Genomic DNA, 12,574 nt, shown 5'->3' with positions numbered 1-12,574 from the left:
AATCGGTAACTGTTACCGAATTTTTACCTACATGTAACTTACCGATTCTAATTTACCGATTCGGTACGGCTCGGTATTTAAGAACCGGTAAAATTTATTTACCTACATGAGGCCCTTGGTGTGGTAAAATAACGAACTTTTATGATTGTGTCACACCTGGATTAAGATTGTTTGAATTGGGAGTGCTACATATTTCTTCCGATTACTTTAAATACTTGTTTGTTCTCCTAACCCTTGTGTTGGGGACATCTGGCATCTTTTGGTAGTAGATGTTAGGAAGAAGAGACGAGCACCCACTTAACAGGAGGAATAAAAAACATTTTTCTAATATAATTTCACACGTACAAGATTGTTGAAAATAATATTGCTGATTGTGCGGTTCAGTTTTCCTTTTTAGGAAAGACTACTACCCAAAAAAATGTTTTGTAAACATGTAATACACTTACCAGCCCCTTTAGGACCATTGGGTTTTGTTTGCTAAACCTTTAGCTCAACCCTGTGTAGCTGCGGCTCTTAGGAGTCAGGCTTACTCAAGGGAACAAGTGTAAAGCATCATAACAAAGAAATACACAAGACACTAAAGAAATCCAACAGCCGTTTATAAAAATAGTTAAAACATTTTATATACTGTTTGGCACCAAAATTAAAAAGATCAACTGGAGGGTTCCAGCAATACAGAATTTACAAGGTATAGTAATATTGTTTTTTACTTCACTGTGAACAAGCATTGGCAAATTCAACAAATTTGACACAGAAGCTTTTTCAAGAAAACCTGTTATACGGGTCAATGCACTTACTTAGAATTACTTTAGGTGACCAACTCTGGCAGGGAGCTAGTTAGGGGAACCAGCAAGGTCAACAGGAACAGTTACCTTCAAGTAAAAGAGGTCTTCAGTTCAGTTCCACCGTTAGTGGCTCCTTGTCATTGAAGACTATGGAGTGGTCCTGATGCAAGGGAAACAATATGCTGAATATGCTTCAGGAAACTGAAGGTGCTGTGCAGTCGATGGAGTCTTCTTGAGACTACTCAGTCCACGGGCTTGGTGAGGTGACTCTGGACACAGGGATAGACATTCTGCAAAGTCCTCTTCAGCTTGGCAGGCGTCCACTTGCCACTGGGCACCCAGATGCCTGGTTCACCAGTGTTGGTGTTTTTCTTCTTTTGTCAGTAACTTGCCTTCTGGGTGACCTAGCTGCACTCACAGCTCTTTCGGGTCCAACAGACTCGAGGGCAACTTTTGAGCATTGGGTCTTGGTCCTTTCAGGTTGCACAGCAGTGAGGGGTGGTGGTTCAAGAATCTGGACAACCAACTCTCCCCCCCCACCAGGCTTCTTCAGCTGTCGCGGCCCTGTGCTGTGAACAGGTCAGCCAACTGATCCTTGGAATCCTTTCTTCGGCTGGGCTCAAAAGTCAACTTCTCCAAGAGCAGGACACTGCAGGCACAGTCTCTTCTTGTTTGCTAGCCATCAGGTTCAGTCCATGTTGCTGCAGCCTCTCTCGCCAGGTTGTTGATGCAGCAGGGCAGTCCTTAAGTCCTCTTCCCCAGCAAGGGGTGCCCTTTTTATGCCCAGAACATGCCTTCAGCGGAGGTTGCGGTAACTAGCCAATGGGCTACTAGGTTCCATCCCGTCTCATAACTTCCTGTGGAGTGTGGCATCCATCTTTCCCAGAGAGCTCTAATCTGCCCACTCCCAACATGGCAAAATCCCCCTCTTGGTCTTGAGAGCTTGTAGCCCATCCTAGGGTTGTGGCTACCACCTGACTACACTCCCACAGAAACAAGCATTGGCATAGCCAATAGGTCTCGCTTTTGGGATCTTATAAGTATTTAGTTATGCAGCACAACATCCTTGGTGCAACAACATTAACTGTTGCATGGTTAAACACTTATAAGGTGCCAAAGGCGAGACCTCTTGGCTATGCCATTGCTTGTTTTCTCTTCCGCTCGGTCACCTGACAAGGCTGCGAGGAATGCGATTAATGGTACCCAGACACAAATCTTTTTACATTAAAAATGGACTACATGGTAAAACGTGGAAACTAAGGTAGGACAAGACGAGGCCCAAAACATTCCAAATACATATCTAAAGCAAAATTATCAAACAGCACACTTCTCTTAATATGATCGAAAATGCTGATGAAAATAAAAAGATACGTTTGTGGGCTAGCGTAGTAAGACGTGTATTATTATTTAAATCATAGTTTACTCTAGCGCTGAATCACAAAGTACGCATTTCAAAATGGCCGCACAGCAGCTTCAAAGCTATGGCCTTTCTCATTAAACATGAGGACCATGTTGTAATGTATAAACCCTTTCATTATTGATTTGGGGGAAATCAAAAGTTTGACTTCGTTTGATAGGCATTCTGAAATCTTTTCGAAACACGAAATATTCATAATTCTAGTTTGCGCATTATTGTTTTTCAATTGAAAAGAGCTTATTTGTATACTTTATTCGTAATACTAGGCGATGCGCAGTTCTCAAATATTTATGCAATTTACTGTTTCTGATGTAGATCAGGTAACGTGTTTTTGTTTTTTTAGTAAGGAGCTCTTTTCAAAAACAACCTTCTGAAAAGCAAACGTACTATTTAGCTATGGGCGACCGTAGGCTCATTGGGTGTATTTTTAATCACCTTAAAACAAACATCGCGGCCATTTCAGAATGGGAACATCTTCTTTTTTCGTGAAAGAGAAAAAATAACAATTATGCCTTTTACAGTACAAGAAAGCTCATCTCGGGCTAAAAAGGAAACGCTAACGGTAAATAAGCAAAAACGGAATAGAGCATCCAGGGAAACATAAGAGGAACTGCACTAGGTACAGTAGAGGAGCAGAAGGGTGAAGATAAAGATCCCAATTTTACTGAAGCACAGTAAGGAAGGACAGGGTATCGGTAATGGTGCCGCAGACGAGAGAGCTAAGAAGCTCATCCCAGCAGGCGGCCAGGCGTAGTGAAAGCGACTTGGGCTGAGCGGGTGCCCGTGCCTCTTGCTGCCTCACTCCAAGCACACAGAAAGGGAGGGGATGGGTGTGGGAAACGCTGAATTTGTTTTCGGAGGGTAGAGGAGAGCTCCAAACATGAAGCGGGAGGGAGATACCCAAAAATACTAATGAAGTACATGAAATTAAGTGATCTAAAATAAAGAGTGCAATTCACTGAGATGTATATACAGCGCTGTGAATCATATCCCGCATTGCACGTTAGACTGCACAGGATTGTGAAAGTGCAATTCAAAACACACCGTTTCACTGCAAGTTACTAGAACAGAAGTTTTGTCAACATCCAATGCAAACCAGCATGAATGACGTGAAGCGAGCGCTGCAAGAGGCTTGGAGGTAGCAGCCGCCATTTTGCAGGAACACCAGCTGCAATGAAGCAAACAAGCATTTAAAATGAATGCTGCTCTCGGAGGGAGAGGTTATGGTTCAGCGGTGAGAGCTGCCGACTCGGGAGCTGAAGACCAGTGTTCGAGCCTTATTGTCGGCTCAACATACGCAATTATTAGCAAATACTTGATATTAGCAAAGAAATTATACGTGTGCGCTTACCTTGAAGTACGGGAATTACAAATAAACGGACGCAATTATTAGCAACGGGAAAAATATCAGAGCTCAAAAAATGAAGCTGACGAGGAGGGAGTGGGAGGGGGTAGGGGAGGGGATTCACAGGAGGGGGGAGTGAGAGCAGAGAGATGGGAGGTGGAGAAGCATTGTAAGACTTAATGAGCCATTACAAAAGACAGATGGCTCCTGTGCATGTTCACACGCGCGTTCCCGCAGGCTGGAGGCCGAGAAAAGCCTTTGGTTGCACTTTTAAAAGTCAGTTACTAAATGTCTCTCCGAGCTGCGCATTCTCTGGCTCAGGCGAGACCTAAAAATGGTTTGGCGACTGGTTCCCCCGTTCTGTCTCCAATGCCAGCTTGTCTACAAAATAGGGCAGCCCATCTTGTATGTGCTTGCTACTTGCCCTTCAAAGGTGGCTTCTCCTTTGGAGCTTATCTTTTGGACCAGCACCCCTTGTGTCTTCCTGTTAGGAGGAGGTAACCCCTCTTCCGTTTGCAGGCCATTATTGTTGATATTCCTGGGGGCAGCGCATTCTTTGTAATACGCCGCACTGTCCCTCTTGGAAGGTGAGCCATGCCGTAAACGGAGAAAGTGCACAGTATTTGTAATACGGCTCCAGAAAGACTTTCAGCATGCTTAAGAGTTGTTGCAGCAGGACCATATTCTACAGGGCACGCTAGCGAGTGCTACACTACTGTTGGTGGAGATGCGTAGTATTGTAAGATGCTGCTCCCTACTATTTTTTCTAATATTGCAGTGTGTTTAGATGCATGTCAGTGAGCAAGTGGTGTAATAGAATTTGTTCAGGTAGCCAGCCTATTCCTCCCATCTCAATCTATGCATTGTTCTCTTCTATATTCAGTGGAATACATGCAGCTCTGTCGCAGATCAAACACAGTGGTATATGTGGTTTTGTATTGTAGCTTCCTGTTGAGGTTAAGGTGAAAATCAAGGAATGAGCAGAAACCGCGTGATAACGTTCTGACAAGGGCGTAAATAAAATAAAACTAAAGTGCTTAGGGTTGTTTTTCACAACTATCGCGATATTCCATAGGAGACGATGCAATTTTTCCGATAAATTCTGCATACATTTCCCATCTTGGCCAGGCATGATCTGAGTGAAAATTATTGCGTTACGCAGGAACGCTTGGAAGCCTGACTTAAATAGGAAAACTTTCAAACTTTGCGCAACTTTTCGCACACCTAAGGTCCAACCGTGATTGCAAGGGACCTTGTCACAGGGCCGCCGTTTGGGGGACTCTGGGAAGGATGGCTTTCCGAAACTTGTTAAGCTGTTCCTGATCCAGCCACCAGATGGCAGGAGTTTGCTGGTGTGAATTTTTTTAAAAAAAGACAATCACCGTTGCGCAAATTTATTTTACGCTAGGAGGTGGGCATATAGGATTTTGTTTCGGATGGTGAACTAGGGCAGGGGAATAAATGCTAGGGGGCATGGCCAACGGAAATGTGGGTGGACATAGAAGGGAAAAGGAGGCGAGGAAAAAGACAAATTACCTGTTAGGGTGTGGAGAAAAGGTGCTAACGAGGGAGGTGGACACACTTGTGGTGTGGCGAGACTAGTCACGTTTGTAGTGGAGGACCAGGAGGAGGGCACTGCAGGAGAAACGGGTGAGGGTTCTGCAATTGTAGATGAGGATGGTGAACCACACGCTAAGCGCAGACAGGGAAGGGGGTGAAACGGCAGGGATGGTTGGAGTCCTCTGAAGGACGGACACGGCGAACAATCTTGAGCTGAAGAGGCGCGCGCGCCTCATGGAGGGCTCCTCGGGGAGGGAGGGGGGGCAGTCCGTTGGAATGGGTGATTGGAGAGGGTGGGAGGAAACTGGACACTGGTATGGAGAGAAGGGTGGTGAACTTGTGCTTGGGAGGGGGCGCTAATGAGTGCATGAATGATTGGGATTCTGAGGTAAGAAGAAAACTTTCACATCCTCCAAGGACGAAGCTGGTAAACTTGTACTCCAGACATGAACGCAGGGCTGTGTGTGGAAACGCATGGAGATGAAACTGGGACTGGTGAATAAGTGTGGTGTTGTGCTCCCTATCTGCTCGGGTGAGGTAATGCTGGCAATGTATCGTCTGTTCCCGCGCTGAGCCGGCCTTGGAGCCGCAGCGGATTGTAGTCTGCATGCTTTGTAACTTCTCCATGTGACCGCATCCGTTTCTCCCCCAGATTTAAAGGAAGAGGACAGGGCGAAGGAGGACAAAGCCGATACCAAGAGGTGAGAGCTGGGGCCCCGCGCGCCCACTGGCGGAACTGTCCCATTCAAAGGCAGCAGGAGGGGCGGGGCGCGGGGAGCCGCCGCGTGCGTGGCCTGCGCTGCGGGGGGGGGGGGGGGGTGGCGGCGATGGTGATGGTGATGCTAGGTGGGCTGTAGGAGCCCAGGTTCTGTTAACTCGCCCTCTCCCAGTGGTGAGTTGGTGGAAGGAGGCCCGCAGTGCGGACCGAGGTTTCCCCATGTACAGGCACCTTAAGGTTGAGCTGGGTGTTGGAGATCTTGATCTGAGTGGAAAGTCCATGGGTCCAGGTTTGGTAGACCACCTGTGCTTCGGAAAAGGAGACATCGCAGGGGCCAGTAATGCAGCATTGAGAGTTCTCAGGGTGTCATGAGAACAAGAGTGCCTTCCTATTTCTTGGGAATGCGGGTGACTTTCAGAAATAATCCGTGTTATCATTAATCGGTGTTTTGTGGTAAATTACCCACACTCCATTCTGTTGTGGGATGCTCATTCGGTCTTCCTCCTCTGCTTTCCATCGCCGGCACGTGCCTTCTTTGCAAAGGCCACCCCTACAGGGTGGGTGATGCTCTCTTGGGGAAACTTTCACTGCATACTTTCCAAAACACACAGGCCCAGCCTAGACCCTCACTGTTAACAGGCATTGACAAATCCAGGTGTTATATTTTATAATCTTTTTTGTGTGTAAATTACAAAGAACAGGTACCACTCAGACGACAGCAATTCAAAAGTTTCCAAAGGTGCACACATCCGTACAAGCTTCCCTTGTCCATGAGCATTTTCAAATTCATATTGCAGTGTTTATTTGGGGAGTAGCCAAACAGTTTTTTACAGGACACTCAAAACAATCATATGTTGGCAATGTGCACTGGAGACTGACTGTTGTGTAGCAAGCCTTGAGTTGAAAGAGACATTTTGCTGTGTCTTTGTGGTTCTTTGCAGACTCCCATAGCACACAGGCACCACTCGACACTTCTTGCCCATGATTTGTGGTGCCAGCTTGACTTTTATCAGAACTAGTTTGTTGAAGAGATGGCCGCTTTCCCCCATTTCCCTTATGCCTATACTCTTGGGTTTTATTTGAATACCCATCTACATACACTCACAGCTGGACATAAGTCACTATAGTGTCCCTGTCCACCTCCCCTTTACCTGGCACTTTTTTCAATAAACCACTTTTTGTATGAAGAGAGACATTTCCCATCTTTGTTTTCGGCCATTTACATTCTTTACTGAATTGTTATTGGCTTTAATAGGTTCAGTTTTGAGTACAGAACTTGGAAATCTACTTACTGTCTTTGTTTTCGTTATAGCACTTGAATAATATATGCTGTCTCTAAACCAAACTGTACCTCTCAACATCCGAACCAAACCCCTAGTTGCTATTTCGTATTCTGTCTCAGCTGGTCATATTTACAGCTAAGGTCAGACACACAACGGTGCACCTCGCTCTTCACATATTTCTGAAGTGGCTTATTGCAGTACAGTACAATACATAAAGGAGAGTACAAGACTGCTCTTTGTATAGAAACCAGCATTGGCAAAACAAATGGGTCTGGTGTTGGTGCCAGCCTTTTAGCTTTCCCAAATCCTTTGTTTCGTTTACTTTTTTCTTTCCCAAAACCTCATTACTAGGAGAGCTGCTGGGTTCCCTCCTCCATATTAACAAAAATGTCTAAAATCTAAATTGTTTTTATTTTGGTCTCAAAATGAACACATTTCCACAGTGGCCTCTAGCAGTATGGTAACTTCTTTGTGTGAGCATATGTTCCTCTCTAAAGGGGAGAATGCTATCGCTCGCATTGAAGTAAGCCAGTAGCTGAAGTCTGCTGACCCATTGTCACATGCTGCAGTGTGGGAGTAAGAAACATTGGAATGATAACAACAAACTAGTACTCTATTTGAATACAATCAAGTTGTCTTGGCCATTGCTAGACCTAATAATAACGAATACTCAACAATATAGGCTCAGACCAAATAAGTTCACTGCAAACCTGAATTAACTCCTTCATGCACCATAATGACACAACTGGTCCCACAGGCTGATTGCAAAGGCTGAAGTGGGTCACCAGAAAAAACACCGTCCAGTGACATGGGTAAAGCCGGGGTGAGGTTTCGATCCACCCAGAAATAGCCAAAGATTCGATCGAAAACAGTGGACTGATGTAGGAAGCTGGCTCTGTATATACTATACCAAAATGAGGTATAGTGTGTTCTAAGTCCAGTGGAACCCCAAAGGTAGGCAGAGGTAAAAGTAGATAGCACCTTACTCTCTATTTGTGGTAGTGTGAGCGAGCAGTAAGGCTTTATCAAAGGGTAGTGTTAAGCATGTGTTGTACACACTCGGGCAGCACATGTCACACACTGAAAGACCTAACTCAGACCAATTTGTATACAAAATATTTAGTTATATTTATTTTCTAGAACAAAGCAAGTCTGGTACAGGTAAGTAATACTTTTCAAGGCAAGTTGAACAATACAAGCAAGCTGAATGATAATGACTTTGTTACAGGTATGTTAATACTTTTGAATACAGTGGAAATTACTATAAGATTACTTTTGATTACTTTATGGATTACTTTTTCTACTCAGTGTGATATGCCTAGATATCACACTGGGATATTTCCTAGAGAAAAGGTAAGTAAAGCAGTTTTTAGAGATTTGCAGTTTTTCAAGTTCTCATACAAAACCAACACCACACTTAAAAATAATTTTCCAGAAAGCAGTCCATGCAATCCTATGGAAGGAAATTGAGCTATCGGTTTGCAGGCAAGTACAAGTTTGTAGGAGTTGGTATTCTGGGGTTAGAACTAGGGTTCCCCCAGGGCCAAAGATGCACTATTGAAACACCCTCAGCAGCACTAGGGCGGCCGGGTGCAGAGTGCTGAGGCCCATTGTTATCCAATGGGGGATAGGAGGCCTCCAGTTGGTGGCTGCTCACGAGCAGGCCACATGGTTGTGTGAGCAAAGCTACTAGTGTTAGGCTCAGGGCAAAGAGGATCCGAGTTAGCACCCACCCAAAGTACACCCGCAGCCGCGTCTGGTTGCACTGTACTGTTTTGTTGTCAGGTGCCCTGTGGTTTTCAATGGGGATTTTCCGGTTTCAACAAAGACTGCAGGATCTGGGACAAAGATCTTCTGGAGGTGGCCACCGGTTGGAGAGGTAAGTTGGGATGCTGAGACACCGTTGGTTTGGCCACCCAAGGCCATGAGACGTCCGGTGCAGGGGTGTCTTTCGGCATCAGGCTTTGTTACCAGCTCTGGTCATGGGAATCCTCCAGAAAGAGACTGCAGGTGTTTAGAGAGTCGAGGCAGGTCAGAAATCACCATATCTCAGGTCAGGATTGTCTGGGGAGACCTCCTTGTGGTGTTGGGCCACCCGATCTCGGCCCGTGGGTGTCTGGTGCAAAGTGGTGCAGACTCTTGGTTTGGCTGGGGCCTGAGTCTGTGGGTGAGCAAATCCGGTGCTCACGGGAGACAGTCTTTGGCTTGTAAGGCAGGGCAGGTTCTTAATGTTCTTGAGGCTGCTGGCTGCAGGACACACCAGGATTTCGCTGAAGCAGGTTCGAGGTGGGGACATGCCGGTAGGGCTGTGGCCAAGTCAGTGGGCATCCTCCTCTTAGTTTCAGCACGCCTTCTCGAGTCCTTCTTGTTGATTGTCTGAGGAGGCAGGGTTCAGTGTTGTCCCTAAATACTAGATTTAGGGGTCTTACAGGTAGGTAAAGGTTGGGACCAATGGGTCCCTTACTTGGGGTGGGTACACCCCCTATTATGCCACCCTCCTGTGGGGGGGGGGGCATATGCCTCACTCTGGTCGGCTGGGTCCCCCCACCTGCAAGTTGGCGGGGACTGAGAGTTGTGCTTCACTTTACCGTGCCAAGCTCACCTGCGGGGTACGATTGGCAAAGGTGGGCACACCTCCCTTCCTAACTTGGTTTTCCCACCTATTCTCCCACCCAAAGGGGGGGGGTCAGAAACAATGGGGGCCAGTTGCTGGAAGCAGCAAAGGCCTGGGGTAGGCTCACAAAGGTGGCAAGCCTTCGAGACCTCCCCTTCAGGGGTGTGGAATTTTCCAAATAATCTAGTTGTCCAAGGGACAAAATGCCACTGAGATCTACATGTCCTGTAAAATCCACTTGTCCCACCTACCCCCGTTCCACATCAAACCTAAGGGCTCCGGCTGACAGAGAAACATTAATATATTTTTGCTTTATTAAAATCAGTAAACCATTGAATGCTGTGCAATAATAATGCTAAAGGAAAACTTGTCAAGCGATATCGCGTCCCTGCGCCCCCTCCCCTTAACCCTGACGGCAATTCTTTTATTTCTATTCCCCTTTTTTTCCATTTTTTTTGGGCTGTGTATTTATTCCCACAAAATACGTACATTTCAAACCATACGTAATGTACTAATTTACCGTCACCCTTGTAAAAACGTATGGGTGGGATATAAAAGGTGTCAGCCAGCGTGCCTCCTGCCATTTCCCCCTCACTTTTGCAGCTGGCCAGACGTGAGCCCTACGTTCCTTGCGAATCGGTAAGTTGTATCAAAAAAGAAACCGCAAAGTTGGGAGCTTCCTTTAATAATAAGAATCGTTTTTTCGCCAAATGTACCCTCTTTGCAACATTAATCAATTTTGTAATGTATATTTGTCGGTGTTTACGCAGTTCTGGGCTGAAAGTTAATAGCTCACTATTCTATATTAGGACTTTAAGTTATAAATTGCAAGTCACCAACGGATGTCTCTTTTTTGAAAGCATTAATCTGCAGATCTGTTTCCATCCTATGCACTCTGTAATCGACTTCGTACATGTTCTTTGCAGCAGGCATATTAACCCTCTGCACTAACTTCACCGAGGTCACAACCTCAACTATACAAAACACGGATCTCTTTCCAGGATGGTAATTCATCACACAAGTTTCCTACACATTTCTGTGAGGCCTGGTAATTGCCGGCAGAAAGAAACGCTGCAGCAGGTGCTTTGAAAGCTTTTAGTGCTGGCTGCGCCGTGTGCGACAATGTTTTTTTGCCCATAAGCCAAAGGAGTGAAAGTGTAGGAGTCACATGTCACCCATACTGGTAGGCAGTAGTTTAAGAGTGCTTGGTGTGGAGAAGCACAAACGCAGTCGAAAAAGAAACCGCAAAGTTGGGAGCTTCCTTTAATAATAAGAATCGTTTTTTCGCCAAATGTACCCTCTTTGCAACATTAATCAATTTTGTAATGTATATTTGTCGGTGTGTTTATGCAGTTCTGGGCTGAAAGTTAATAGTTCACTATTCTATATTAGGACTTTAAGTTATAAATTGCAAGTCACCAACGGATGTCTCTTTTGAAAGCATTAATCTGCAGATCTGTTTCCATCTGCGGTATGAAGGCTCCGGACCCGCGATGTTAAACCCGCGTTGCGATGGCAGCGAGTGAATCTGAATTCGTTGTAATGGGTGTTTCCCCCATGAAGCGGTGGTAGCGCAGCGCGCCTGCTTGCGATACGCTTTTTTGACGTCCTCATCTGAGGCGGGCCAGGCCTAGGCTTTTGTACTAATTAATCTACCCACGCACGGTTGCTAAAAATATAAATAAAAGAAAATCGCAGCACCTCTGTCACAATATCACACAATTCAAGCGGGCAAAACTGCTTATTTTACCTGAATGCTTATTGCAAGCCTCGTGGCGGCCACGGACTACTGCTTGCAGAGGCTGAGTGACGTTTCACTCCCCCAGCCAATCACTGGCTAGAGCCCAGTCATGGGCTGCTAGCCAATCAGATGCCGCCAAAGGTTCTCTGCAAGCTTCGGATTGGCTGTGAGCCCCAGAGTGCCCACAGCCTGTTTTAACATGATTAAAACGTGATTAATGTCTACATGTCCGTCGGACATGAATAGACAATAAATCTTCTTGCCCGTCAATATAAACAACATGGTTCGGGCGTCGGGCAATATGATTCCCCCACCCCTGCCTTCTTGGACCCTGCCCATCTAGGGGAAGCAGGCTTGTCACCTCCTCCCAGGATGTGCATTGTTTCAGACCCCCCTAGAGCAGCAGGCTCTCGACCCAGGGGTCCAGAAACATATCTGGTGGTGGCAACAGGCGAGCAGTCCCTCAGTCTGGACACCTAGTGTCATTTTTCAGGGGGCATCTCTAAGATGCCCTATGAGTATATTTTTCATTAAATCCCACACTGGCATCAGTGTGGGTTTATTTACTGAAAAGTTTGATACCAAACTTCCCAGTTTTCAGTAAAGCCATCATGGTGCTGTGGAGTCCGTAATGACAAACTTCCAGCACCAAATACTCTTAATGGCAGTACTGCAATATCTGAAAGAGACTGAGTTATGGATTCCTCACCTTAGAATTACCCCCGGTGTCAGACTGGATGCGGATAATTTTTCCTCAGCATTACCGCTGCTCGTCGGTAGGAGGTATCGGTTGACTCCGTGTTCATCGTTGGCGTCGTGATCGCCAGAATGACGTTGCGGTGACTACTTAGACGCCACCCCTACGCGGTGATGTCAGTTCTTTCTTTTTCCTCGCCAGCCAGCGCAGATCTGGAGAGAGTGGTACCTCCAGTTACTTTTTGACACTTTTTGCAACTTTTCTCGACTCCTGGTGCACAGGGATATCCTCTCGGCGTACTGGCTTCAGCTTTGTGGCTCCTGCATAAGCTGTTGTCAGTGACAGACCCCCATCTTGTGTGCCTCTGGTACCTGGAGCGCGACCACGACCCGAAGTCGTGCTCCGACTGCTGGG

At 46.2% G+C, this 12,574-nt stretch overlaps 1 protein-coding gene across 1 annotated transcript in view; it reads left to right on the top strand.

Annotated features, from left to right (window-relative positions):
- Positions 1-12,574, top strand: part of HDAC1 (histone deacetylase 1) — a 207,262-nt gene that overhangs the window by 156,294 nt on the left and 38,394 nt on the right. Inside the window, exon 13 of the mRNA XM_085648399.1 lies at positions 5,760-5,808. Coding sequence (XP_085504525.1) covers positions 5,760-5,808 — 49 coding nt within the window. The remainder of the gene's footprint in view (positions 1-5,759; positions 5,809-12,574) is intronic.

The sequence above is a fragment of the Triturus cristatus genome, chromosome 3_2 (genome assembly GCF_964204655.1).
Source record: "Triturus cristatus chromosome 3_2, aTriCri1.1, whole genome shotgun sequence".
Classification (NCBI taxonomy): domain Eukaryota; kingdom Metazoa; phylum Chordata; class Amphibia; order Caudata; family Salamandridae; genus Triturus; species Triturus cristatus.
Note: the sequence above shows the minus strand (reverse complement) of the source record. Positions and strands in the feature narration are given on the sequence as shown.